Below are 26,629 nucleotides of genomic sequence, written 5' to 3'. Positions count from 1 at the left end.
AGATTGCCAATTTTAAAGTCTTAGGTATGACCCGGCCGGGGTTCGAACCCACGACCTCCCGATCACGGGGCGGACGCCTTACCACTAGGCCAACCTTTGCTTCACGTGCTTTTGTCGGTGCCTTAGCCAATGTGTCTGCACGTTTCTAGGTGTGTGGCGATGTTTGACTCCATCACTCCGGGGAAAAAAATACTATCACAGCCCACTTGACACATGAAGTCGTTATTTCGCGCTCATTCTGCTGAACCGCCCAACAAACACCTTTTATCAGGCCTGCCTACATTCCTCACGTTGGAGATAAAAACATGTTGTTCTTGGTTTGGCTTTACTGGATGTTTTCAAAACTAAGCTTCTTTTCTTTTCTTTTATTGAGGAAAACGTTTACAGCCAGCCTGACCGCGAATAAGTTCACCGCCATAGAACTGCCCCGGCTTTCTCTTGACATTTAGCGCATTGTTTTCACTTGGTCACATACAAAATCCAACATCGCAGCTGTAGGCCTACTCTGCGCAGAGAGGAAATTTAACGTCTTTGCTGAATCAGTCTAGCGGATTGACATAGGTGTCTTTTACGAAAGTGATTGAACAAAACAGCCCCACTGTGCACAGAAGACCACCAGGCCGCTGATTGGCTGGTAGGTGTACAAGTGGAGGGATGTTCTAAATAGACAATACTACATGGCTTGCTGTGTCCTACCAGATTTACACGAGTTGTTTTTTAAAATATTAAACTGCGAGCGAAAGCTAACTGTTCACTATTTGAAAAAGCAACGATCAAGTGTAAATCTGGTACGACACAGCGAGCCATGTAGTATTCTGTTTATCCTACATACTGTCCTTACGTGTATTTTACTGAAAATATCTTGCAGTCGAGGCAGCTAAATTGAAGACGCTTGTTTTGGAACCTCGATCTCTTCTAAAGCCTCGTGCAATCTATTACGTCAAAGCAAAGAAACGTCACTCTGAAAGTGTGGCGTGACGTGTTAGTTCTAAAGATTCATCGAGGGTAATTAGCGAGCGCAATTTTTGTTTCTATAATGGCGTTTGTCTCGGTGACTTTGGCATCATAAGCAGTGGAAAAACAGGTCCCTGCCAGACTTGCTTGACATGACCTCATTTACATGATATACACACGTGTGATTTGAACGATTATTATCTCACGGGTGTCTCTCTCACGTATGTAGGATAATCCCATTTAAATTCTTGGGCAGATCTACGGTTATGTATAAAGATTATAATGAAATGAATTACACGAAAAGAATCGGATGCTTTTGAAGCTATAATAGTATTTTTTTAGTTTTATAGAGAAGGAATTCAAACAGATATTATAATTATACGGTATGCATAGAGAAAGAATTCAAACATACACTTCTATATATATATATGACTAGTGTTTGTCTGTCTGTCTGTCTGTCTGTCTGTGTGTCTGTGCGCGATGCACGGCCAAAGTTCTCGATGGATCTGCTTCAAATTTGGTGGGCATATTCAGGTACACCCGGGACACAACCTGGTCGATGAGATATTTCAACACGTGCTCTCAGCGCGCAGCGCTGAACTGATTTTGTTTTTTGTGCTGAACCGATTTTGTTTTTTTTGTCTGGATCCACTACCAGTAACTCTTCCTTATCTTCTCCAGTGTTTTTAGCCGCGATTATCTCCCTTCCTCCGTGCGGTGTACACCCGGCATAGCCGGGTCCCCGGCGCAGCCGGGTATTCGGATCGACTTCTTCCCGGCGCAGCCGTACCCGGCGAAGCGGGTATTCATCTATATATATATACGACTTGTGTCTGTGTGTCTGTTTGCGATGCACGGCCAAAGTTCTCGGTCGATTTATTTCAAATTTAGAGACCGTATTCAGCTACACCCCGGACACAGCCTCATTGATGAGATATTTCAATACGTGCTCTCAGCGCGCAGCGCTGAACCGATTTTGCTTTTTCTCTGGATCCATTCCCAGTAACTCTTCTTTATCTTCTCCAGTGTTTTCAGCCGCGGTTATCTCCCTTCCTCCGTGCGGTGCGCCGGCAAAGCCGGCGTACACCCGGCATAGCCGGGTCTCCGGCGCAGCCGGGTATTCAGCTCGACTTCTTCCCGGCGCAGCCGTACCCGGCGAAGCGGGTATTCATCTAGTGTAATTATACACGGTATGCATATAGAAGGAATTCAAACATATATCATATATGGTAGGCATATAGAAGGAATTCAAACATAATATACGGTATGAATAGAGAAGAAATTCAAAACATTTCTTATGTACGGTATGCATAGAGAAGGAACTCAAACATATATTACAAACGCAATGCAATGATTAATTTCAAGAAATAAGCTGAATGTACCGTTGTTGTGGTGAGAATCTTGATGCCCAGCAGTCCAGCAGCTTTGAAGCAGTCCTGTGCCGGGAAGCCCATCATGAAGGTGACCGGATAGAAGATGTAGGCAATCAATTTCTGAAACGACAACGGTGCTAACATTTCTCAAACAACAACGGTGCTAACATTTCTCAAACAACAACGGTGCTAACATTTCTCAAACAACAACGGTGCTAACATTTCTCAAACAACAACGGTGCTAACATCAGCAGCAGCGTTTACCTGCAGCGAAATAAATAGAGTATACTTCAACTTATTGTTCATCATTTGTTGATTCCAAAAACATATCGAAATGTTATATTCGGATTAAAAACAAGCTCAGAAAAGAAAAAGAAAAAGTATGATTAAAATTAAATTTCCGAAATCGATTTAAAAACCATTTCATCTTATTCCTTGTCGGTTCCTGATTCAAAAAAAATATAGATCTGTTATGTTTTGATTAAAAACAAGCTCAGAAAGTTAAAAAGAATAGAGATACAGAAAAGCGTGCTATCCTGCTCAGCGCAACCACTACCGCGCTGTACTGGCTTGTTAATTTCACTGCCTTTTCCCCGAGCGGAAGACTGCTATACGGTCTTGGTGAAAAAATGCAGTGCGTTCAGTTTCATTCTGTGAGTTCGACAGCTTGACTAAATGCATCAATAAATCCCTGCGCCTTGAATATGTGCGCGATATGAATTGCATAAAAATTTTAAAAAATTAAAAAATAAAGAAATCCCTGCGCTTAGAACTGTACCCACGGAATACGCGCGATATAAGCCTCATATTGATTGATTGATTGATAATTTCGCCTTACGCGACTTGTATTTTAACTAACCTCGGCCTCCGGCCTCGAACGATAAGGATGAAACAGTATACTGTATGCTCCTTTCCGACCGACACAAAAGCCGATCTGGCAACAACCCGCCAAACATCGTATTTGCCATCTTTCTGTTTTTTGCAAAAGTAAGTGCAAAATCAAGCACATGGAGCCATATTGGCTGCAGCGAGGTATCTATACTTTTTTTTACTGGTAGATATAAGGATATTATTTTCTTCTTATTCTTCTTCCTCTTCTTCTTCTGCAATCTTGGGGAACACCCATGTACACTCGTGGTTTGCACGAGTGTGATCTTACGTCACGTCTGCGGCCACAGCCCCCCCCACCCCCCCCCCAACCCACTACTACCCCCCCTCCCCCGCCATTTTGGCAGTCATACTCTGTTGATGTGACGAAAACACGACGCCCTTTATCGTATGTGTTTTGATGAAAGAGGAAGTTGAATCTTGTCACATCCATTTGATTTAGTACCGAACCTTTGCTGATGCGACTTTGTACGCGATAGGATCAAAAATGGATTTATCGACAGGCTTTGCTCTGATACGATTACCATTAAAGGGAGCTACTAAACCAGATTATAACCAAATTAAAGCGAAGACTTAAAAAAATTTGTTATCGGAGGAACAAGGAGAGGGAATAGTTCCATTCTTACAGAGAAGGTGAAGCCCTCCACACCAGCACGCTCGGTGAACCAGAGCAAGGTCTGGTCGAGGAACTCCAAGAGGGCCACGTAGATGAGGAGGTTGATGACCACGTAGCCCGCCATCGTCAGTCCGACTTTGGCGCCAGCAGACAGGGAGCCCAGCAAGCTGCCTTGACTGCAATGTAGAGTTGGGCATTGTTGAACATGCAAAAAGGAGTTAAGGAGAGAAACTGGTGTTTGTTATAAGACCCACCCCGCCTCGTGAAAACAGTTCGTCTAACCATTTCAGAACTGGTTGGGCTTTTTACATGGAATATAACACCATCCCTCAACTTGGTCACATACAAACAGAAAAGCAAATGCTTTATACGACTCTCCTTCGTCATGTCCATGAGAGTTTTGTAAGTCTTAAAAGGAGGATTCCATTACCCGAGAAGTGTGCATAGTATCAAAGCTCTATAGCTTCAAAAACATCCGAGATAACCTCAATGGTAAGTTTTTATGAAACGAACATGACCCCGCTGTGACTCAAAACTTTGACGAGGGTCAACCAAACTGGGGTCACTTTTGTGAGATCATCAAACCCTAAAAGTGTACAAAGTTTCAGAGATCTAGCTTGAAAAACATCTGAGATAACCTCAACGTTAAGTTTTTTGTCCATGGCCGGACCATACAGACGGAGACATATGAATCCTAATACTCACCAATTACTCAGGTGAGTCAAAAATGAACAGCATGGGTACTCTCTCTGTGCACACCGGCATTTGTATATAATTAATTTCGTAAAATGCACAGTAAGCAGTCACGGTCTTGAATTTTGGTATGTGACAAAGTGGAGGGGTGGTCTTATTTCATGTTAAAGCCTGGCCAGGTCTGAGACGGTGAGCCGAACTGTTTTCACGAGATGGAGTGAGCCTTAATAAAACAAGAGTATATTCACTTTGAACAATAACAGGGAAAACAATGAGGACACAAACTCAGGCGAACGCTAATGATATTACGTATCGTACGTGCCTCATGCAGACAGATGAAATGTAGCATGACAGTCATGATGTCAATATGTACAATGCTGATACGACTATGAAATACTCAAATAAAATCAACACAAACCAAGCATAGAGTTAGACAAAGGAAAGCTAAGGTTGATTGTTGCTTGTTGTTGCTGTTGTTAATGATGATGATGATGATGATGATGATGATGATGATGATGATGATGATGATGATGATGATGGAGGAGGAGGGGGAGGAGGAGGACGACGACGACGACACCAACAACAACAACAACAACAACAACAACAACAACAACAACAACAACAACAACAACAACAACAACAACAACAACAACAACAACAACAATGAACACGCGCATCTAGCTACCACGCCATACCCGGCGTCGACCTTGTAGGCATCCTCAGCCTTGATCGTGGGTTTCTTCTCGTCAGGGTAGAGCAGCTTGGCGAAGGCCAGGGCGGCGGGGGCCGACATGACACTGGCCGTCAAGATGTGGTTGATTGGCGCCTGAAATTATACGTCAGTAACAGGTTGATTGGCGCCTGCAATTATACGTCAGTAACAGGTTGATGGGCGCCTGAAATTATACGTCAGTAACAGGTTGATTGGCGCCTGCAATTATACGTCAGTAACAGGTTGATGGGCGCCTGAAATTACCGGTATACGTCAGTAACAGTTTGATTGGCGCCTGCAATTATACGTCAGTAACAGGTTGATAGGCGCCTGAAATTATATGTCAGTAACAGGTTGATAGGCGCCTGAAATTACCGGTATACGTCAGTAACAGGTTGATAGGCGCCTGAAATTATATGTCAGTAACAGGTTGATAGGCGCCTGAAATTATATGTCAGTAACAGGTTGATTGGCGCCTGCAATTATGTCAGTAACAGTTTGATTGGCGCCTGCAATTATGTCAGTAACAGGTTGATTGGCGCCTGCAATTATGTCAGTAACAGGTAGATTGGCGCCTGCAATTATGTCAGTAAGTTTGATTGGCGTCCGCAAGTATACGTCAGTAACAGGTTGGTTGGCGCCTGCAATTATACTGACAGGTTGATGGGCGCCTGCAATTAAACGTCAGTAACAATTTGATTGGCGCCTGCAATTATACGTCAGTAACAATTTGATTGGCGCCTGCAATTATACGTCAGTAACAGTTTGATTGGCGCCTGCAATTATACGTCAGTAACAATTTGATTGGCGCCTGCAATTATACGTCAGTAACAATTTGATTGGCGCCTGCAATTATACGTCAGTAACAATTTGATTGGCGCCTGCAATTATGTCAGTAACAGTTTGATTGGCGCCTGCAATTATGTCAGTAGCAGGTTGATTGGCGCCTGCAATTATACGTCAGTAAGAGGTTGATTGGCGTCCGCAAGTATACGTCAGTAACAGGTTGATTGGCGCCTGCAATTATGTCAGTAACAGGTTAATGGCGCCTGCAATTATGTCAGTAACAGTTTGATTGGCGCCTGCAATTATACAATCAATCAATCAATCAATGAGTCTTATATCGCGCATATTCCGTGGGTACAGTTCTAGGCGCTCTGCAGTGATGCCGTGTGAGATGAAATTTTATACGGCCAGTAGATTGCAGCCATTTCGGCGCATATTTACCTTTCACGGCCTATTATTCCAAGTCACACGGGTATAGGTAGACAATTATTAACTGTGCCTAAGCAATTTTGCCAGGAAAGACCCTTTTGTCAATCGTGGGATCTTTAACGTGCACACCCAATGTAGTGTACACGGGGGGAGGTTCGGACACCGAAGAGAGTCTGCACACAAAGTTGACTCTGTGAAATAAATTTCCGCCGAACCTGGGATCGAACTCACGCTGACAGCGGCCAACTGAATACAAATCCAGCGCGCTACCAACTGAGCTACATCCCCGCCCAGTCAGTAACAGGTTGATTGGCGCCTGCAATTATGTCAGTAACAGGTTGGTTGGCGCCTGCAATTATACTGACAGGTTGATGGGCGCCTGCAATTAAACGTCAGTATAGACCATTTGATTTGAGGCATCTTGGTACTTGTTTGTACGCATCTGTTTTCTAACACTTTTGTTCAGAGGCTTGTATTTTTGACGCCTACATTTATATCAGTATGGATCTTTTTAGGTACCTTAGTCCTTGGTTTGTCTTATTATGTCTTTTCCAACACGTTTTTCCTGTGGCTTGGATTTTCGATAAATATCTTTTTATTAAGCGGACCAATACCCTGTCTTCAAATGAAATAATTTTTCGTGAAGGCATATTAATTAGGTTTTCATAAAGACTACAACATTGTATATAGCAAGCCCGTTCTTCTATCAAGCTTCACGCACAATTGGGTCACCAGGTAACCACGTCCAATTCAGCGGACACCGTCGTTTGCAAGTGAGAAATATGCGTTGGAAAGGAATTTACTGTTGGGAAAAAAGTTATATATTTACACTAGCATTGAAAGTGAGGCCTTGCTGAGGGGTGTAACTTTGCTATTTGTCAGTAGGTTTTTTGAAGAAACAATTAAAATTACCATCCATGCCGTAAAAATTATTTCACTCGCATAATCACAGTGGTCTGATTGTCTACTATCGATTTTAAGAGCAATACAGAGCAAAAAAATGCACAAACATTCAAGTACCATAGGGTCTCAAAATTTAATGAGCTTATTTTCATAACAGCCAAAATGTTACGTTCTCTGCGAAGAACAGACTTCAATAACGCACAGATTAGTTGCACATTCACGAAGAAGAAAATATCCCTCTGGGTCTTATAATGTGTGTAGTATTCGTTGACCTGTTACCGAGAGTAAGCAACTATATAATAATAACACGCATGGAAGAAGCAAAACAGGATCGGGACAAGCGGCTTATGTTAATACAAGGGAAGTAACCCGGAATTATTTGCCGCATTCCCTGCATGGAAGAATTCTCGATTTTCTCCCTTCTTCCCTCCATACCTGACGTCCTCATTCCACGTCCACAGGAACAAACACATTGTGTGTGTGTGTGTGTGTGTGTGTGTGTGTGTGTCAGTGTGTGTGTGTGTGTATGTTTGTGTGTGTGTGTGTGCGTGCGTGCGTGCGTGCGTGCGTGCGTGTGTGCGTGCGTACGTGCATGCGTGCGTGCGTGCGTGCGTGTGTGCACTTTAAGGACAACTGTTAAATATGTTCGACACATGCATAACGATTACAGCTAGTCCACAAAAGTGAAAATCCTTACCCCATAAGCAGAAAAAGCCCAGAGCAGCGACCCCGCAATGCTGGCAAAGCCTCCCGTCATGACGGCGAAGAGTTCCGACTGCGTTAAATCCTGCATGAAGGGCTTGATCAGGATCGGCGCCTCCGACTGTTGGACACAGGAAAGAATACGTAGGTTACACTGGTGTTTCAGGCTGCTGGGAAAATGCAAATTAAAGTCACAGTATTTTATCTCTCTAGAAGAAGAGAACGTTTGCAATTTTAAAGTACTTAAAGCCACGAGTTTTCTCGTGAAAACAGTTCGGCTCACCCTTTAGATCTGGAAAGGCTTTTTTTTTTATTTTTATTAATACGATAAGACCATCCACCCATCATATACCAAAACCTAACACCTTGCTTGCTTGATGTAGTGAGTTGTTTTACGCAATTATTTCTTTACAAAAAAAACACCAGTGACCTTTACAAAATTAATTCCTCCAAACAAATCCCTCTGAGCACAGAGAGTATATATATATATATATCCAAGCTGTTGAATTGTATTCCGTGACAAATCGGAGGATTGGTCTCATCCCATGTAAGATTCTGGCCAGATCTGAGATGGTGAAGCGAACGGTTTTCACGAGAAGGAGTGTACGTGCCTTTAAGCTTTTCACCAGAAGGAGTGTACGTGCCTTTAAGCTTTTCACCAGAAGGAGTGTACGTGCCTTTAAGCTTTTCACCAGAAGGAGTGTACGTGCCTTTAAGCTTTTCACCAGAAGGAGTGTACGTGCCTTTAAGCTTTTCACCAGAAGGAGTGTACGTGCCTTTAAGCTTTTCACCAGAAGGAGTGTACGTGCCTTTAAGCTTTTCACCAGAAGGAGTGTACGTGCCTTTAAGCTTTTCACCAGAAGGAGTGTACGTGCCTTTAAGCTTTTCACCAGAAGGAGTGTACGTGCCTTTAAGCTTTTCACCAGAAGGAGTGTACGTGCCTTTAAGCTTTTCACCAGAAGGAGTGTAAGCATTTTAAACTAGCAAACGTTCTCTTCTTCTAAAGAAATAAAAATCCTAATAAACAGCAACTCAACATTAACAGTACGCACAGAATGGTCCATAGACATGTATTTCGTCCCAGAAAGCACCGAGTTTCCAAACTATACACCTCCTTCTTCTTCTTCTTCTGCGTTCATGTGCTGAAATTTACGTGTATGACCGTTTTTACCCCGCCATTTAGGCAGCCATACGCCGCTTTCAGAGGAAGCATGCTGGGTATTTTCGTGTTTCTATGACCCACCGAACTCTGACATGGTTTATAGGATCTATTCCGTGCGCACTTGGTCTTGTGCTTGCGTGTACACACGAAGGGGGTTAAGTCACTAGCAGGTCGGCACATCATAAGTTGACCTGGGAGATCGGAAAAATCTCCACTCTTAACCCACCAGGCGGCAGCGACCGGGATTCGAACTCGCGACCTCCCGATTAGGAGGCCGACGTCTTACCACCACGCCACTGCGCCCGTCCAAAAACTATACACCAAAATAGATACGCACCTGGTAACTATCCCCTTAAAGACCCACTCCGCTTCGTGAAAAGATTTCGCCTCACCGTCTTAGATCGTGTTTGTTTGTTTGTTTGCTTAACGCCCAGCCGACCACGAAGGGCCATATCAAGGCGGTGCTGCTTTGACATTTTCCGTCATTTAACGTGTGCCACACACAAGACAGAAGTCGCAGCACAGGCTTCATGTCTCACCCAGTCACATTATTCTGACACCGGACCAACCAGTCCTAGCACTAACCCCATAATGCCAGACGCCAGGCGGAGCAGCCACTAGATTGCCAATTTTAAAGTCTTAGGTATGACCCGGCCGGGGTTCGAACCCACGACCTCCCGATCACGGGGCGGACGCCTTACCACTAGGCCAACCGTGCCGGTCTCAGACCGTGTCAGGCTTTAACATGGAATAAGGCCATCCTTCCACTTGGTCACATACTAAGTGTCAACAGTCTGTGCACAGTGTCAGTGGGATTTTTTTTTCAAGAATTCATTTCGTAAAAGGCACTGATGCCTCTTTTGGAAATTAATTCATCAAAATGTCCAACTCACCACAGCAAGCAGTCGGGGTGTTGATTTTTGATATATGACCAAGTGGCGGATGGTCTTACCCCATATTATGTTAAAGCCTGACCAGATCTGAGACAGTGGGGCGAGCATTACTGTTTTGCAGGAAGCGGAGTGCTAGCTAGTGGGCCTTTGAGGGTATAATTTATAATAGTTACAAGGGTTAGGGTTAGATATCTATTTTGGTGTACAGTTAGGAAACTGAGCTTTCTGGGATGAAATACATGTCCGTGGACCATTCTATGCGTACTGTTGAGTTGCTGTTTATTTGGATTTTTATTTCTCTAGAAGAAGAGAACGTTCGCTAGTTTAAAGTAGTTAAAGGCACACTCCTTCTCGTGAAAGCCGTTGGCCTCATCATCTCAGATCTGGCCAGGGTCTTACATGGGATGAGACAATCCCTCCGATTTATTCATTTATTTGTTTGTTTGCTTAACGCCCAGCCGACCACAAAGGGCCATATGTGACCCTCCACCACGGAATGAGTCGCATGTCACCTCGCACCGTTCTGCGCTAGGCTTAATTAATATAAGTCCGGGGAGTGTCTGGTAACAGTGTGGGGGTCACCTTAGTCACAGGCTTATAACTCAAACAGTTTGTGCTCTTTTCTAAAACGGTTTTCACCACTGGATAGAGCATCAAAAACTCTTTCGGACAATGTAAAAATATGAAAATCATGCAAAGGTGACATGCGACCCATTCCGTGGTGGAGGGTCACATATCAGGGCGGTGCTGCTTTGACATATAACGTGCGTCACACACAAGACAGAAGTCGCAGCACAGGCTTCGTGTCTCACCCAGTCACATTATTCTGACACCGGACCAACCAGTCCTAGCACTAACCCCATAATGCCAGACGCCAGGCGGAGCAGCCACTAGATTGCCAATTTTAAAGTCTTAGGTATGACCCGGCCGGGGTTCGAACCCACGACCTCCCGATCACGGGGCGGACGCCTTATCCCTCCGATTGGTCGCATACCAATCTTCAACGAGGCGGCGTAGGCCTTCCATCGCTGTAAAGACTTGGACTCACTCACGTTCATCAGCGTAGCTTGTTGTGCTCCATTAGTTTAATGAGCGCTTCTGGGGTGATAACGCGAGACAACTCCTTGCCGCGAGGTGGCACCAGTTACCCGCCGAAAGAAAGAAGGGGCATAACCTCACCAGAACCGACCATTGTCTGTTTACCGTATAAAATGCACGACTTTCACACGAACTGTTACCAAACCGATATGCTATTTGGGACCAATGCAAGTTTGTTTTTTCCTTTCTCGTTTGATCTTGCCGCGAGGTGGCGCCAGTTACCAGCCGAAAGAAAGAGGGGTCATACATAACCTTACCAGCACCGACCATTGTCTGTTTACCGTATAAAATGCACGATTTACACACGAACTGTTACCAAACCGATATGCTATTTGGGACCAATGCAAGGTTTTTTCCTTTCTCGTGTGATCTTGCCGCGAGGTGGCGCCAGTTACCAGCCGAAAGAAAGAGGGGGCATAACCTCACCAGAACCGCCCATTGATTGTATGCGGCATTGTTATTTGTAATTGAGTGAATGAAAACTGTTTAAACCAAAGACTTGGACTCACGAGCGTGAGGAAGAGGTTGGCGGCAGCATTGACGGACTCTATGGGGCTGGTGCCGATGCAGAAGCTGAGGAACTTGCCGAACGTGGCGATGAACACCTGAACCGCTCCCAGGTAGTACAACATGCTGATCACAGCGTTGAAGAATATCAAGGTTGGCATCAACTGAAAATATTTAAATAACAAATTATAAACAAACAGAGACGTGGTGTGTGTGTGTGTGTGTGTGTGTGTGTGTGTGTGTGTGTGTGTGTGTGTGTGTGTGTGTGTGTGCATGTGTGTATGTTTGTGTGTGTGTGTGTGTGTGTACATATGCGTGCGTGCGTGCGTGCGTGCGTGCGTGCATGCCGCGTTAGGAACGTACGTGTGTGCGTGCATGTGTTATATTTTCTACTGATTTAAGGGTGTACTGAACATAAAACCGAACAACAACAAAAACCACACACACGAACACAAGCAAACAAACAAACAAACCGCAAAAACAAAGCGATGGTCCAAGTAGGTGGCCCCGAACACAGCCTCGGACCCTTTGTCCGTGTACTTGAGGAACTCGACGAAGCGGTTTGCCAGCCACTCAAAGGCCGCTGACCCGAACTCAGTCTTCCTGATCAGCACGGCGAACCAGAACTGTAAGCTCATGCCCCAAAACACGGAATGCCAGTTGATCTGTTGTCAACAAACAGGGACAAAAAGTTAGTTAGCTCTGAGAAAATAAAAGAAAGAAAGAACAAGTCGCGTTAAGCGAAAATACAACATTTAGTCAAGTAGCTGTCGAACTCACAGAATGAAACTGAACGCAATGCAATTTTTCAGCAAGACCGTATACTCGTAGCATCATCAGTCCACCGCTCGTGGCAAAGGCAGTGAAATTGACAAGAAGAGCGGGGTTGTAGTTGCGCTGAGAAGGATAGCACGCTTTTCTGTACCTCTCTTCGTTTTAACTTTCTGAGCGTGTTTTTAATCCAAACATATCACATCTATATGTTCTTGGAATCAGGAACCGACAAGAAATAAGATGAAATTGTTTTTAAATTGATTTCGACAATTTAATTTTAATCATAATTTTTATATTTTTAATTTTCAGAGCTTGTTTTTAATCCAAATATAACATATTTATATGTTTTTGGAATCAGAAAATGATGAAGAATAAGATGAACGTAAATTTGGATCGTTTTATAATTATTTTCTTTTTTTACAATTTTCAGATTTTTAATGACCAAAGTCATTAATTAATTTTTAGGCCACCAAGCTGAAATACAATACCGAAGTCCGGCCTTCGTCGAAGATTGCTTGGCCAAAATTTCAATCAATTTGATTGAAAAATGAGGGTGTGACAGTGCCGCCTCAAGTTTTACAAAAAGCCGGATATGACGCCATCAAAGGTATTTATCGAAAAAAAGAAAAAAACGTCCGGGGATATCATTCCCAGAAACTCTCATGTAAAATTTCATAAAGATCGGTCCAGTAGTTTGGTCTGAATCGCTCTACACACACACACACACACACACACACACACACACATACACCACGACCCTCGTTTCGATTCCCCCTCGATGTTAAAATATTTAGTCAAAACTTGACTAAATATAAAAAGAGATAAATACGAACTTTATAATATAGAAGTGTCTTCCCAATGAATAGACCTCGTTTACTTTCATATCGACCGTTTAATTTCATTAACTTTTTATGGTAACTTATTTAAACATTTTAGACAGATATTTTTGTCAAGTTTTGTCAATTACCTGGTCCGTGCCCATTCACAATTTCACCCTTTGAATGTCAATGACGTCGTGCTATTTTTAGCCCAGCTCGTCAGCCGATTTTGTAGGCAGAAAGTAAACACGACACTCACCTCAGAAGTAATATTACAACTTTATTCCTGTTGTTCCCACAGCACTAATCCCACATATATCGCAAGTGTTAACAAGACTAGGATGTGGTTTCCCCCCCCCCCCCCCCCCCCAGTAATGGTACATTAATAGAACGATCGACCCTCTTACCTTTTCAGGCTCAACAAACAACAGAGGACGATAAGAATGGCCATGCCCCTCGCCCCTTTCTCCGTCACTCCCCCCTCCCCCCCCCCCCCCCCCCCCCCCACACCTCCTCCAGGTAATTCTTGCCTTTTCAGGCTCAGTGGAGATAAAGAAACAATTAAACAACAAAGGACGATAAGAATGGCCATGCCCCTCCCCCCTTTCTCCGTCACTCCCTCCCCCCGCCCCCCCCCCCCTCCTCCAGGTAAGTCTTACCTTTTCAGGCTCAGTGGAGATAAAGAAGCAAAGTATGATGAGAATGGCCACGCCTGCCAGACAGATGAAGTTCTCAGGTCGCTTCATGGCCACGTCAATCACCAAGATGACCACTGCTCCTCCCACTGACAGGACGTACAGTGACCTGCAAATCAGTATGCCAAACTGGTCGTAACAGATTCTGCGATTTGGGGATGCTTTGGCTTTGCTTGGCGTCACCTTTCCCAATCTTGAAAAAGTTCGGCAATTCTGTCGAAATTACGGCAAAGTTTTCAACAATTTGAAACAAGTTTCGGCGTTTCTGTGTTTCGCCAAGAACCGACGCCAAACGACATCCTTGAATACAAACACAACATTGCTACAAGATAATAATAATAATAATAAAACATTCTTTGATAGCGCTGTTCACCGCCAAATGGCAGTCTCATGGCGCTTTACATTAGACATTACCACTATACCACTTACCCAGTCTCATCCTGACTGCTAATACAGTGGTATCTGGGGTGTCATGCCCCTTCGGTAAGAGCTAACATCTCAAGAAAGGACACTTTCTGTAGTCCATTTGTCTATTATCTTAACCAAAGTATACCTACCTGTACTGCAGGGACACTTTCGCCTGGTCCCAAGTTTGCACATGTCCTTTCATCACAGATACCACCGTTGACTGAACCTATACGCAAAACAATCATCGCCACACGATCTTCAAAACACTCACCATCGGATGATCTTCCTCAGCTTTGTCCCTCGTGGACTTTCCTCGTCAAAGATGTCTCTTGCCACAGTCAGCGAACACGGACACCTCCAGAATTTCTTACCCGATTTCCACACTATCACCAGCACCCCTATGATCGTTCCCACGAGAAGCCTCACTGAAGGTTCGTCCCCGAAGTTGTAGTACATGCAGTAACAGAAAAAGGCCAAGTAGCCGATGAGAAGCACCACGAGTATCACAGTTTTTACGGTGCCCCAGCGAAGAGAGAAGAATCGCCTGATGAGTCGGTTGAAGCGGTAGAGAAAGCAGAGCGTTGGTGGTTGTGGTGGTTGAAGGGTAGGGTTGATGATGTCGATGTTGTCGATGTCTGGTTTGGAAGGAATGTCGTCTGGTTGTTGCGTGTTCTCTGCTGTGGAGTCTGGGACTTGGATGTGACCGTCCTCCATGTTGATTTCGGTGTGTCCATCTTTGAAGACGGGCTTAACATAAACAAAGAGAACTGTCTGTCAACGACACTTAATGGTACATACAATAGTGATTTCCAGTTTGTGTGCAAGTGTCAACATTTTGTACTCGTATCTTTATTTCCCTCTGGTGAATTTTCATGTGTTTGTTAGTTTTTGATGTTGTTGTTGTTGTTGTTGTTGTTGTTGTTGATGTTGATGTTGTTGTTGTTGTTGATGTTGTTGTTGTTTGTTTGTTTGTTTGTTCGTTCTTTGCGACACCGTATTTGATTTGGTCTTAATTTCTTATACTGGGTGCGGTAGTATTTGTGCGATTTTACAACTATCTTCTCCTTCTTGTTCTTCTTCCTGTCTTTGTTGTTTTTTGTTTGTTTATTTGTCACAGGAATCTCAACGGCTGGTGAGTTGCTCTTCCATGTATCTGTTGCCAATCAAAGCCAACTTTCATCCCGTGTAAACGATCATGTATTCAACACAGATCAGACCAGAGTTTCACTTAGCATGAGAGCATTCTTCCCCTTGGACAAATACCAAACCTCTACAGCCTGTCTGCCTTCTATGCCGAATGGAACTTTTTTTGGTGAATACATTTTCCCAGGTTGACATTCGTATCAGGTACCAAATTAATTCAGCAACAAACAAACAAAAACCACAAACACAACACAACAAAAGGACTGGGTGGCCGAGTGGTAACGACTGGGTGGCCGAGTGGTAACGACTGGGTGGCCGAGTGGTAACGACTGGGTGGCCGAGTGGTAACGACTGGGTGGCCGAGTGGTAACGACTGGGTGGCCGAGTGGTAACGACTGGGTGGCCGAGTGGTAACGACTGGGTGGCCGAGTGGTAACGCACTTGCGCTCGGAAGCGAGAGGTTGCGAGTTCGACCCTGGGTCAGGGCGTTAGCAATTTTCTTCCCCCTTTCCTCACCTAGGTGGTTGGGTTCAAGTGCTAGTCTTTTGGATGAGACGAAAAACCGAGGTCCCTTCGTTGTACACTACATTTGGGGTGTGCACGTTAAAGATCCCACGATTGACAAAAGGGTCTTTCCTGGCAAAATTGTATAGGCATAGATAAAAAAAAATGTCCACCAAAATACCCGTGTGACTTGGAATAATAGGCCGTGAAAAGTAGGATATGCGCCGAAATGGCTGCGCGCGATCTGCTGGTCGATGTGAATGCGTGATGTATTGTGTAAAAAAAATTCCATCTCACACGGCATAAAATAATAGATCCCTGCGCCTTGAGTCCGAGTCTGGAGATACGCGCGCGATATAAGACTTGATATAACGTAACTCTCGCTCATACGGAAAACAACCAGACAGTAGACGTAGGTAGTGTGTAGAAATGAAAGAATGCTTTTTTACATCCCCTGTAAAAGCCTACACAAATCCACAACGATTTACGAGATCGTCTAGACGAGGAGAATTAAAGATACAATGTACTTAACGAGTCTCCCAGCTTATCTACACACACTAAAACTATCAGAGGTGCACACACACTAAAACTATCAGAGGTGCAGAGTGCAGAGGTGAGTGATTTGAATGTATCGAACTTGTGCTTCGTGTGTATTATAAGGACTGTGATTTTACGTGATGTAATATGTGTGCATGGGAGCCAAAAGACAATTTAATGTAGGTCTTACATTTAGACAATAAATAGAATTGAATTGAAATGAATTGAATTGAATTGAATTGAACTGAATTGAATTGAATTGAATTGAATTGAATTGAACTGAATTGAACTGAGTTGAGTTGAGTTGAGTTGAGTTTAGTTGAACTGAATTGAATTGAATTGAATTGAATTTCATTGAATTGCATTGCATTGAATAGAATAGAACAGAAGAGAATAGAATAGAATAGAATAGAACTGAATAGAATTGAATTGAATTGAATTGAATTGAATTGTGCTCGGCGCGTGTGGCTATACATTTAAATGATCCAAAGGTGGGTTGGCATCGGAATGTGTTCCGTTTTGTACGGGCGTGAAGGACACGAGCTGGATAGAGTCGGGGTTACAGTGGTCACCGCTGTCCTTGCTGTCCTTCTGGCTGGACATTGTCTCTTTCGTCGTGCTGTGGTCATCAGATGACTCTTGTATCTGCACACAGATGTGAGGCTTCGATTTGCAGGTGGGTATCTATCTATACATATAAATAAAAGAGAGTGTCTGTCTGTGTGTGTGTGTGTGTGTGTGTGTCTGTCTGTCTGTGATCGCCAAAGCTCCGAGAAGGGAGGGGGCAGGAAGACGATGTCGTGCATGTGCACTCCTGTGACTGTGAAGATGTGCTCCTGACCACCACCGCCGCTGCCGACGCCGCTGCGCTACCAGCCCTCCAATCCTCCTCCGCCTCCCCCCCCCCCTCCCCCCCCCCCCCCCCCGAAGAGAGAAACTTTTAGTTGTGGCTTGGCTCTTCTAAAAAAAAAAGTAAACTTGCCCCCCCCCCCCTTTCAATCCCCAGATCCGACCCCCCCACCACCACCACCACCATTCCCACCACCACCGCCGACTCCACAACTACCACTCCCACTAGCCCTACATCATCAACACCAACCCAACCACCATCCCCAGCACCCCCATCATCCCCCATCACCACCACACCAACCCCTTCCTTACCCCCTAAAAGAAAAAAGAATTATAGCAATCTCGATGTCATCACTGCATGTCTACTAAAAGGGCTACATTTCGTCTACAACACATCAAAGCACAAGCCGCGTCTGCATCCCTCAGCAGGTTCACGTCATATTCCGGAGTATTCAGATCAAAGCACGAAGCCGCGGCGTATCAGCACGATTGCAAAACTGAAGAGAATTCTCATGCCCTCGTACAGATAAAACACTCGAAAGAATTACACGCACTTGTCACACACAGAAACAGATTGCATATAGATCTACACTTGATCATTCAAAACAACAATCGCGCTTCTATATATATATACGACTAGTGTCTGTCTGTCTGTCTGTGTGTCTGTCTGTGTGTGTGTGTGTGTGTGTGTGTGGTTGTGCGCGATGCACGGCCAAAGTTCTCGATGGATCTGCTTCAAATTTGGTGGGCATATTCAGGTAGACCCGGGACAGGACACAACCTGGTCGATATTTCAACACGTGCTCTCAGCGCGCAGCGCTGAACCGATTTTGGTTCCACCTCAGCTACCCGGGCCCCCATACCGACACACCAAAGCCGCTACACCACATCACAACGCCAAAGTTCTCGGTGGATCTTTTTCAAATTTGGACACCGTATTCAGCTACACCCCGGACACAATATCATCGATGAGATATTTCAACACGTGCTCTCAGCGCGCAGCGCTGAACCGATTTTGGTTTTTGTGTTCATTTCACCATTATAAGTAACTCTTCCTTATCTTCTCCAGGTTTTCAGCGTTTACCTCCCTTCCTTCGTATGGTGCACTATAGTATGAGTGGGGCATCTTCGGATATTCCCGGCGTTCTGTTACTATTTTTAGAAGGTCACCGCAGTGTCCAGAACGTAAATTGGACCCGTAAATTATCCTCACTGTAAAAGTGCAAAGGTCGAATCAATTTATAGCCACGCGAAAAATACACTGTCATCTATCTCTCTATATATACGGCTTCTCTGTGTTTGTGTGTGTGTGTGTGTGTGTGTGTGTGTGTGTGTGTGTGTGTGTGTGTGTGTGTGTCTCTCTATGTGGGCAACACCTGGGGATTGTTCAGTTCTGTTTGTGATGTGGTCTGGCGGCTTTTGTGTATTTGTATGTACTGGCCTTCCTTTGAGAAGCCATAACAGTTCAAAAGGGCTTAGAGATAACCTCTAAATTGCTCAATCCTGTTTGAGTGGAGTTCGCCTCCAAAGGTGATTAACACGGTTACATTCGTCGACAAGGATGGGACTCGGTATGGTCAGGAATGGCATTATGGCCACTGAATCATTTTCGTGCAGTTCCCATTCCACGAATCTGGGAGGGACCTAAGCTTGGCGGGTCCATTGTTCGGACCCGGCGAAGCCGGCGTACGGCTCTAAGTACTTCTTCCCGGCGAAGCCGGCTACCCGGCGAAGCGGGTATTCATTCTAGTTCTGTATTATGTCTCTGAGAATTCACACACGTACACATTAGCTCTCTCTGTCCTAAAATATCAATATGTGACAAGACAGACAGAGAGACAAACAGACAGACAGACAGACAGAGACAGACAGAGAGAGAAAAACACACACACACACACACACACACACACACACACACACACACACACACACAGTCTTCCTACCCCCTCCCGTCTCTGACCTTTGGCGACCACACACACACACACACACATACACGTGACACACACACACACGCAAGCACTCACGAACACACACACACACACACACACATACACACACTCTCTCTCTCTCCCTCTCTGGATCTGGATCTGGATCTGGATGTAGTACATTGCAGTAGCCAATAATGGCTGTCGTCGCAATGGGCGAGAGAGCGCAGCGTGACGGAGTTTAAAAACTTTCTATACATGCATGCCCTTCCAGGTTGGAGGTGTCAACTGCTCGAGTTTGGGCAGTGTTTAAAAGCAGGATAAAAACACCTGGCGGTGCGCCGATGGTGGTGGGGCCCTGCCAACACCTGTGTTGGCAGTTGCTGAACGGCCACAGAGTCTTGAACCAAAAACATTGTGTACCCTGAGGTCTTCCAACACTGAACAAAACACACCCAGTGCAACGCCTCTATAAGTCATCATTCATCCTTTCAAGCCATGGATAATTTTCAAACTCTGCAATTTCTCGACATTTCTTTACATTTGCACGGTTTGTGTCCGCCAATGTGTGAATGATTCATCGCCCCAAGAAGTACTCTGTATGTATGCTTTCCCATGTATATATTTCGAATATGTATTTTGACCGTGAAGGCATGCATTTCTGCGATTTTAGCTCTTACGTTTAATTTCTCGATTCTTTCTAATGAGTGTGTATCCCTGTCCATGCATCTCAGCCACGGTGAGTGTGTGTGAATGTGTATTTGTATGTCTCCATGCGTGTCAGTCACGGTGTGTGTGTGTGAATATCTGCGTATAAATGTGTTAAATTAATCGGTTGTATTCTTATCCATGTATGTAGTTTAAATTTGTATTTTGACTGAGAATACATGCATTTCTGCCATTTTAACTCTTACGTATAATTTGTGGATTCTTTCTAATGACTGTGTACCTGCGTCCATGCATCTCAGCCACGGTGAGTGTGTGTCAATGAGTATTTGTACGTCTCCATGGGTGTCAGTCACGGTGTCTGTGTGTGAATATCTGTGTATACATGTGTTAAATTAATTGGTTCTATTTTTATCCATCTATATATTTTGAATATGTATTTTGACTGTCAATGCATGCATTTAAGCGTTTTAAACTCTTACGTACAAATTGTGGATTCTTTCTAATAAGTGTGTACCTGCGGCCAGGCATCTCAGCCACGATGACTGTGTGTGAATGTGTATTTGTACGTCTCCATGCGTGTCAGCCACGGTATGTGCGTTTGAATGTCTGCGTATAAATGCTTCTCTTTACATCACTTCATAAATTTTCTTTTTAAACATACACTTTTCAACCGAACTCAGAATGTTTTATTACCTGCGCGCGCGTGTGTGTGTGTGTGTGTGTGTGTGTGTGTGTGTGTGTGTGTGTGTGTGTGTGTTTGAGAGACGCACACAGACAGCCATAGACAGACAGAAGAGCCCGGGCGAAACCGCGTCTCTCACGCTAGTGAAAGAAATAAGAGTCGCGTGAAAAAGAGGAAACAAGAAAACAAGGGCAAACAAGTAAGGACTGAAGCAGCCTGCATGCAACTGGGGTCAAACAAACAACAACAAATTTAAAAAAAATAAGAGTCCCTCGAAGCGATATCAAAACATTTAGTCAAATGATCTGTCGATCTGAAACTAAAAGATTAACACTGAAAACCTTCAGAAAGTCAACGCCGAGACAACACAAGACACAAAAAAATGAAATTTCGATTGACTGATTTTTTTTCTAATTTCTCAGACTTTGATTGTGTTAATAGTGCTGGTAAATGAATTCGCACAAGAAAAGACAGGACAGGGCAAGACAACACAAGACAACACAAGACAACACAAGACAACCTGCATTTACAAGTTTCTCTAAGCTTCGGATCAGCATAAAGGGGATATATCAGAGATCAATATATACCTCTGCAGCGCAAGAATAACAAGTCGCGTAAGGCGAAATTACTACATTTAGTCAAGCTGTGGAACTCACAGAATGAAACTGAACGTAGTCCGCCGCTAGTGCAAAAGGCAGTGAAAGTGACGAGCCTGTTTGGCGCGGTAGCGATTGCGCTGTGCTTCATAGCACGCTTTACTGTACCTCTCTTCGTTTTAACTTTCTGAGCGTGTTTTTAATCCAAACATATCATATCTACATGTTTTTGGAATCAGGAACCGACAAGGAATAAGATGAAATAGTTTTTAAAACGATTTCGGAAATTTAATTTTGATCATAATTTTTATATTTTTAATTTTCAGAGCTTGTTTTTAATCCAAATATAACATATGTATATGTTTTTGGAATCAGAAAATGACGAAGAATAAGATGAAATTGTTTTTGGATCGTTTAATAAAAAAATAATTTTAATTACAAGTTTCCGATTTTTAATGACCAAACTCACTCATTAGTTTTTAAGCCACCAAGCTGAAATGCAATACCAAATCCCGGGCTTCGTCGAAGATTGCTTTGCCAAAATTTCAATCAATTTGATTGAAAAATGAGGGTGTGACAGTGCCGCCTCAACTTTTACAAAAAGCCGGATATGACGTCATCAAAGGTATTTATCAAAAAAATGAAAAAAATGTCCGGGGATATCATACCCAGGAACTCTCATGTCAAATTTCATAAAGATCGGCCCAGTAGTTTAGTCTGAATCGCTCTACACACACACACAGACAGACAGACAGACACACAGACACACACACACACATACACCACGACCCTCGTCTCGATTCCCCCCCTCTATGTTAAAACATTTAGTCAAAACTTGACTTGACTAAATGTAAAAAAGCAAAAATGTAGACGACCACCTTTTAAGGCCACCATTTAGCACACAGACGAAGCTTCTATTACACTGAATGCGGTCTTGTAGAGTTTATTTTATTATTCTCTTTATTTATATAGCGCCTTATCCGAAGTTCAAAGCGCTTTTATAACCCCGTTGTTCTCCCACTTTTGGTGAACTTAACTTGCAATGCAATCACGTCCTTTTGACAGTATCTGAATGACATATTAAGAAGACAAAGTGCAGCTTTGATGATATTGACCCGATTTCGTTGCAAAGCGTTTCTTTATCATTAAACTTATTTTTGCATACTTAGTTGTACTACTGCAATAAAAAACAAGTCGCGTAAGGCGAAAATACAATATTTAGTCAAGTAGCTGTCGAACTCACAGAACACGTGGAATTGACAAGAAGAGCGGGGTATTCGTTGCGCTGAGAAGGATAGCACGCTTTTCTGTACCTCTCTTTGTTTTAACTTTCTGAGCGTGTTTTTAATCCAAACATATCATATCTATATATTTTTGGAATCAGGAACCGACAAGGAATAAGATGAAAGTGTTTTTAAATTGATTTCGAAAAAAAAAAATTGATAATAATTTTTATATATTTAATTTTCAGAGCTTGTTTTTAATCCGAATATAACATATTTATGTGTTTTTGGAATCAGCAAATGATGGAGAATAAGATAAACGTAAATTTGGATCGTTTTATAAATTTTTTTTTTTTTTTACAATTTTCAGATTTTTAATGACCAAAGTCATTAATTAATTTTTAAGCCACCAAGCTGAAATGCAATACCGAACCCCGGGCTTCGTTGAAGAGTACTTGACCAAAATTTCAATCAATTTGGTTGAAAAATGAGGGCGTGACAGTGCCGCCTCAACTTTCACGAAAAGCCGGATATGACGTCATCAAAGACATTTATCAAAAAAATGAAAAAAACGTTCGGGGATTTCATACCCAGGAACTCTCATGTCAAATTTCATAAAGATCGGTCCAGTAGTTTAGTCTGAATCGCTCTACACACACACACACACACACGCACGCACGCACACACATACGCACATACACCACGACCCTCGTTTCGATTCCCCCTCGATGTTAAAATATTTAGTCAAAACTTGACTAAATATAAAAAGGCTGTCCCTCCTTTAACATTTGACTTTCTGTTTATACTTTCAAAGAGAAACTACACATGAGTGGAAAATGCATAAAAGATCCACCCGGAGAAGACTCTTTCATTCGATTTTGTGTTTTGCTATAGTTAAATGGTAAAAACAATTATTGGCGAAATGTGAAATCCACAAACTTTTCACAATGACAAAACAACACTTGTATTGTGTTTGTTTGCCTTTTTGCAGCGGATAGGCGTATGTCTAGTTTTGTGGAAAATGCATTTACTTGAAACTAAATTTCATTCAATTTACTTTAATACAGGTAGACCCTTTTCTGCCTATCTTTCTGCCTATCTTAGAATATAATCTCAATCCAATCAACATACACATACTTCAATAGTATCATTTTACTAAATAAAACAATAATACAGTAGTCATTCAAGTGATATACACCTAAAGAACAAGAAGGGCACAGAATGCGTATGAAATAAGCATTAGGTTTTCTGTTTTGTCCCTTTATACAAGCATAACATATGAATAACTTGAAACTAAAAACTGGTTGTATAATGCCTCAACTTAAAATATATTACCATGTAAATCAATTGTTTGTTGTGGAGGAGAATTAACCAGTGTGTCCCTGTGTTACATAGAACGGCTGAAATGAATCCCTTTTTTAACCTCAGAGTCACTCGGGTCTTGGTTACACAAAATTCATGTTAAGTTCGTATTTAGATACGACTAAGACATAGCTCGACATTTGCCTGTTGTAAGTTCGTATTTAGATACGACTAAGACATAGATCGACATTTGCCTGTTGTAAGTTCTCATTGTGTCGCGTAACTGACACGCAGCGCATGCTTGTTCCTTTTCAACGTTATTTATCTGCCACACTAAAAATGAGATCTCAAAATGCTCTCCAAGCAAGACACTACATTGGCGCTTCAAACGTAATGTTTCGCAAAAGCAAACAATAACATTAAAAAAAATTGACAAGAAGAGCGGGGTAGTAGTTGCGCTAAGAAGGATAGCACGCTTTTCTGTACCTCTCTTTCTTTTAACTTTCTGAGCGTGTTTTTAATCCAAACATATCATATCTATATGTTTTTGGAATCAGGAACCGACAAGGAATAAGATGAAAGTGTTTTTGAATTGATTTCGACAATTTAATTTTGATAATAATTTTTATATATTTAATTTTCAGAGCTTGTTTTTAATCCAAATATAACATATTTGGAATCAGAAAATGATGGAAAATAAGATGAACGTAAATTTGGATCGTTTTATAAATTTTTATTTTTTTTTTACAATTTTCAGATTTTTAATGACCAAAGTCATTAATTAATTTTTAAGCCATCAAGCTGAAATGCAATACCGAAGTCCGGGCTTTGTCGAAGATTACTTGACCAAAATTTCAACCAATTTGGTTGAAAAATGAGAGCGTGACAGTGCTGCCTCAACTTTCACGAAAAGCCGGATATGACGTCATAAAAGACATTTATCAAAAAAATGAAAAAAACGTCTGGGGATTTCGTATCCAGGAACTCTCATGTCAAATTTCATAAAGATCGGTCCAGTAGTTTAGTCTGAATCGCTCTACACACACACAGACACACACACACACACACACACACACACACACACACACACGCACGCACGCACGCACATACACCACGACCCTCGTCTCGATTCCCCCTCTACGTTAAAACATTTAGTCAAAACTTGACTAAATGTAAAAAGCAGACGTGCAAAACGTCAACAATAAAAGCAAATAAAACAGCTAACAAGTACATGACCATAGTTTCCAAAGCTTTAAAGCACGTCATTTTGCAAGGTAAGTTTTATTTCAGTTGTATGACGTGTCAGCAATATCCTATAGCCTAAAGCCTTGGAATGTGTTAGGAAAATCTGACTTGTAATTCGTCAGTGAAAATCTGAACAATATGAGAAGATTTCAGACAATACTTTCTTCCAGATCCCATCTGATAATTTTATGCAACCTCTAACAAAAATGACTATGTCGAAGATAGTGTCGAAGCTGTAGACGGGAAAGCTAACTCGGTGAAGGTTTATTGTGTGCAGACGTGAAATAGAAAATGGCCAACTTATACTTCAGGTTTGGTTGCACTGGTTTTCCCTTATAGAACCGTGAGAGTCCATTCTGTTCTGATAAAACTAAATTACTTTGCTTCAGTTTCGCGATTCTCACAGTTCATGAGACTACGTGTGTTGTGACGCACGTCACCGTTGACTGTCGTAAAATACTGAGAATTTAGTGTCTGTCTGTCTGTCTGTCTGCCTGTCAAAATGCACACAGAGACAGAGTTAATCTGTGTAACATATATCACTTATCAAATTATTTCAGCCAAACATTCCCAATCTGCAGACATTCAACTTTCGTAGAATACTAAACATTTGGTGTCTGTCAAAATACACACGACCACACGTTTGATCAAAGTCACAACTCTCACTTATTAGGCAAAAAAAATAATAGTCTGTTTACGGTAACCCGACCGACCCTATTTTTTTCGCGCGACCCTAGACTTTTTTTTTGGCATTTGGGGGAAAAAAAGAGAGAGAAAAAAAAAAAGAAAAATAACGTAAAAATATGGTTTTTTGGAGAAAAAAAAAAAAAAAGATCCCGACCTACCGACCCTATTTTTTTGGCCTATGTTACCGTAAACAGACCTCTTTTTTTTTGGCCTTAAACTAATCCAGTAAATTATTCTCAATCTGCAGACCTTCGACTGTCGTAGAATACTAATAATATGATGTCTGTCTGTCTCTCTGTCTACCTGACAGCATCTCTAAGCACATTTACATTACCACAGACTTGTGTACTCACTTGGTTCACAAACGATTACCGATGTTGTTTAACGATTTTACTGAAAGTCAAGCTTGAGTGAATCTTGCTTAAGGTTTTTCTGTGTATTCACATGACTAATCCCAGCTTGATTAGTTTGGACAACACTTTGGACGAAATTATTGCTGCTGCAGAAACATTTAATTGGCAAGTCTGTGACAGTCATCGTCTCTCTGACTCCCCCCCCCCCCCCTCCCCTGTATACCCACCTTACCGACTCATATCTCCTCGATATTGCTAAAAATTAAAGTTAAATCCCTTCCCGTCCTCTGTCACATCCTCTAATTCTTTTGTTATATTTTTTCTTCTTTTTTTTGTAAAAAATGTATCTTGTCTGTTTTACATTTCTAATAAGGCCTAAAAAAAAATAGGTGTGGTTACGGTAACCCGACCTACCTATTTTTCGGGGCCGACCCTATAACCTTTTTTTACATTTGTCAAAAAAAACCAAAAAACACACAAAAAAACAAGTGCAGAAAACGCAA

At 42.6% G+C, this 26,629-nt stretch overlaps 1 protein-coding gene across 6 annotated transcripts in view; it reads right to left on the bottom strand.

Moving 5' to 3' along the window:
• LOC138983004 (uncharacterized transporter YutK-like) overlaps nt 1-26,629 on the bottom strand; it is a 98,451-nt gene that overhangs the window by 11,263 nt on the left and 60,559 nt on the right. For 3 of the 6 annotated variants that reach the window (XM_070356396.1, XM_070356399.1, XM_070356397.1), the window contains 9 exons: nt 17,070-17,240; nt 14,683-15,158; nt 13,968-14,112; nt 12,190-12,381; nt 11,719-11,880; nt 8,052-8,177; nt 5,220-5,350; nt 3,842-4,007; nt 2,337-2,447 (listed from right to left, as the gene is read on the bottom strand). In XM_070356396.1, the coding sequence (XP_070212497.1) occupies nt 2,337-2,447; nt 3,842-4,007; nt 5,220-5,350; nt 8,052-8,177; nt 11,719-11,880; nt 12,190-12,381; nt 13,968-14,112; nt 14,683-15,158; nt 17,070-17,240 (1,680 nt within the window). The remainder of the gene's footprint in view (nt 1-2,336; nt 2,448-3,841; nt 4,008-5,219; nt 5,351-8,051; nt 8,178-11,718; nt 11,881-12,189; nt 12,382-13,967; nt 14,113-14,682; nt 15,159-17,069; nt 17,241-26,629) is intronic. The other 3 variants (XM_070356398.1, XM_070356401.1, XM_070356402.1) reach the window with 2 other exon arrangements.

Source organism: Littorina saxatilis, linkage group LG12, assembly GCF_037325665.1.
Source record: "Littorina saxatilis isolate snail1 linkage group LG12, US_GU_Lsax_2.0, whole genome shotgun sequence".
NCBI lineage: Eukaryota > Metazoa > Mollusca > Gastropoda > Littorinimorpha > Littorinidae > Littorina > Littorina saxatilis.
This window is presented reverse-complemented; position numbering and strand designations above follow the sequence as displayed.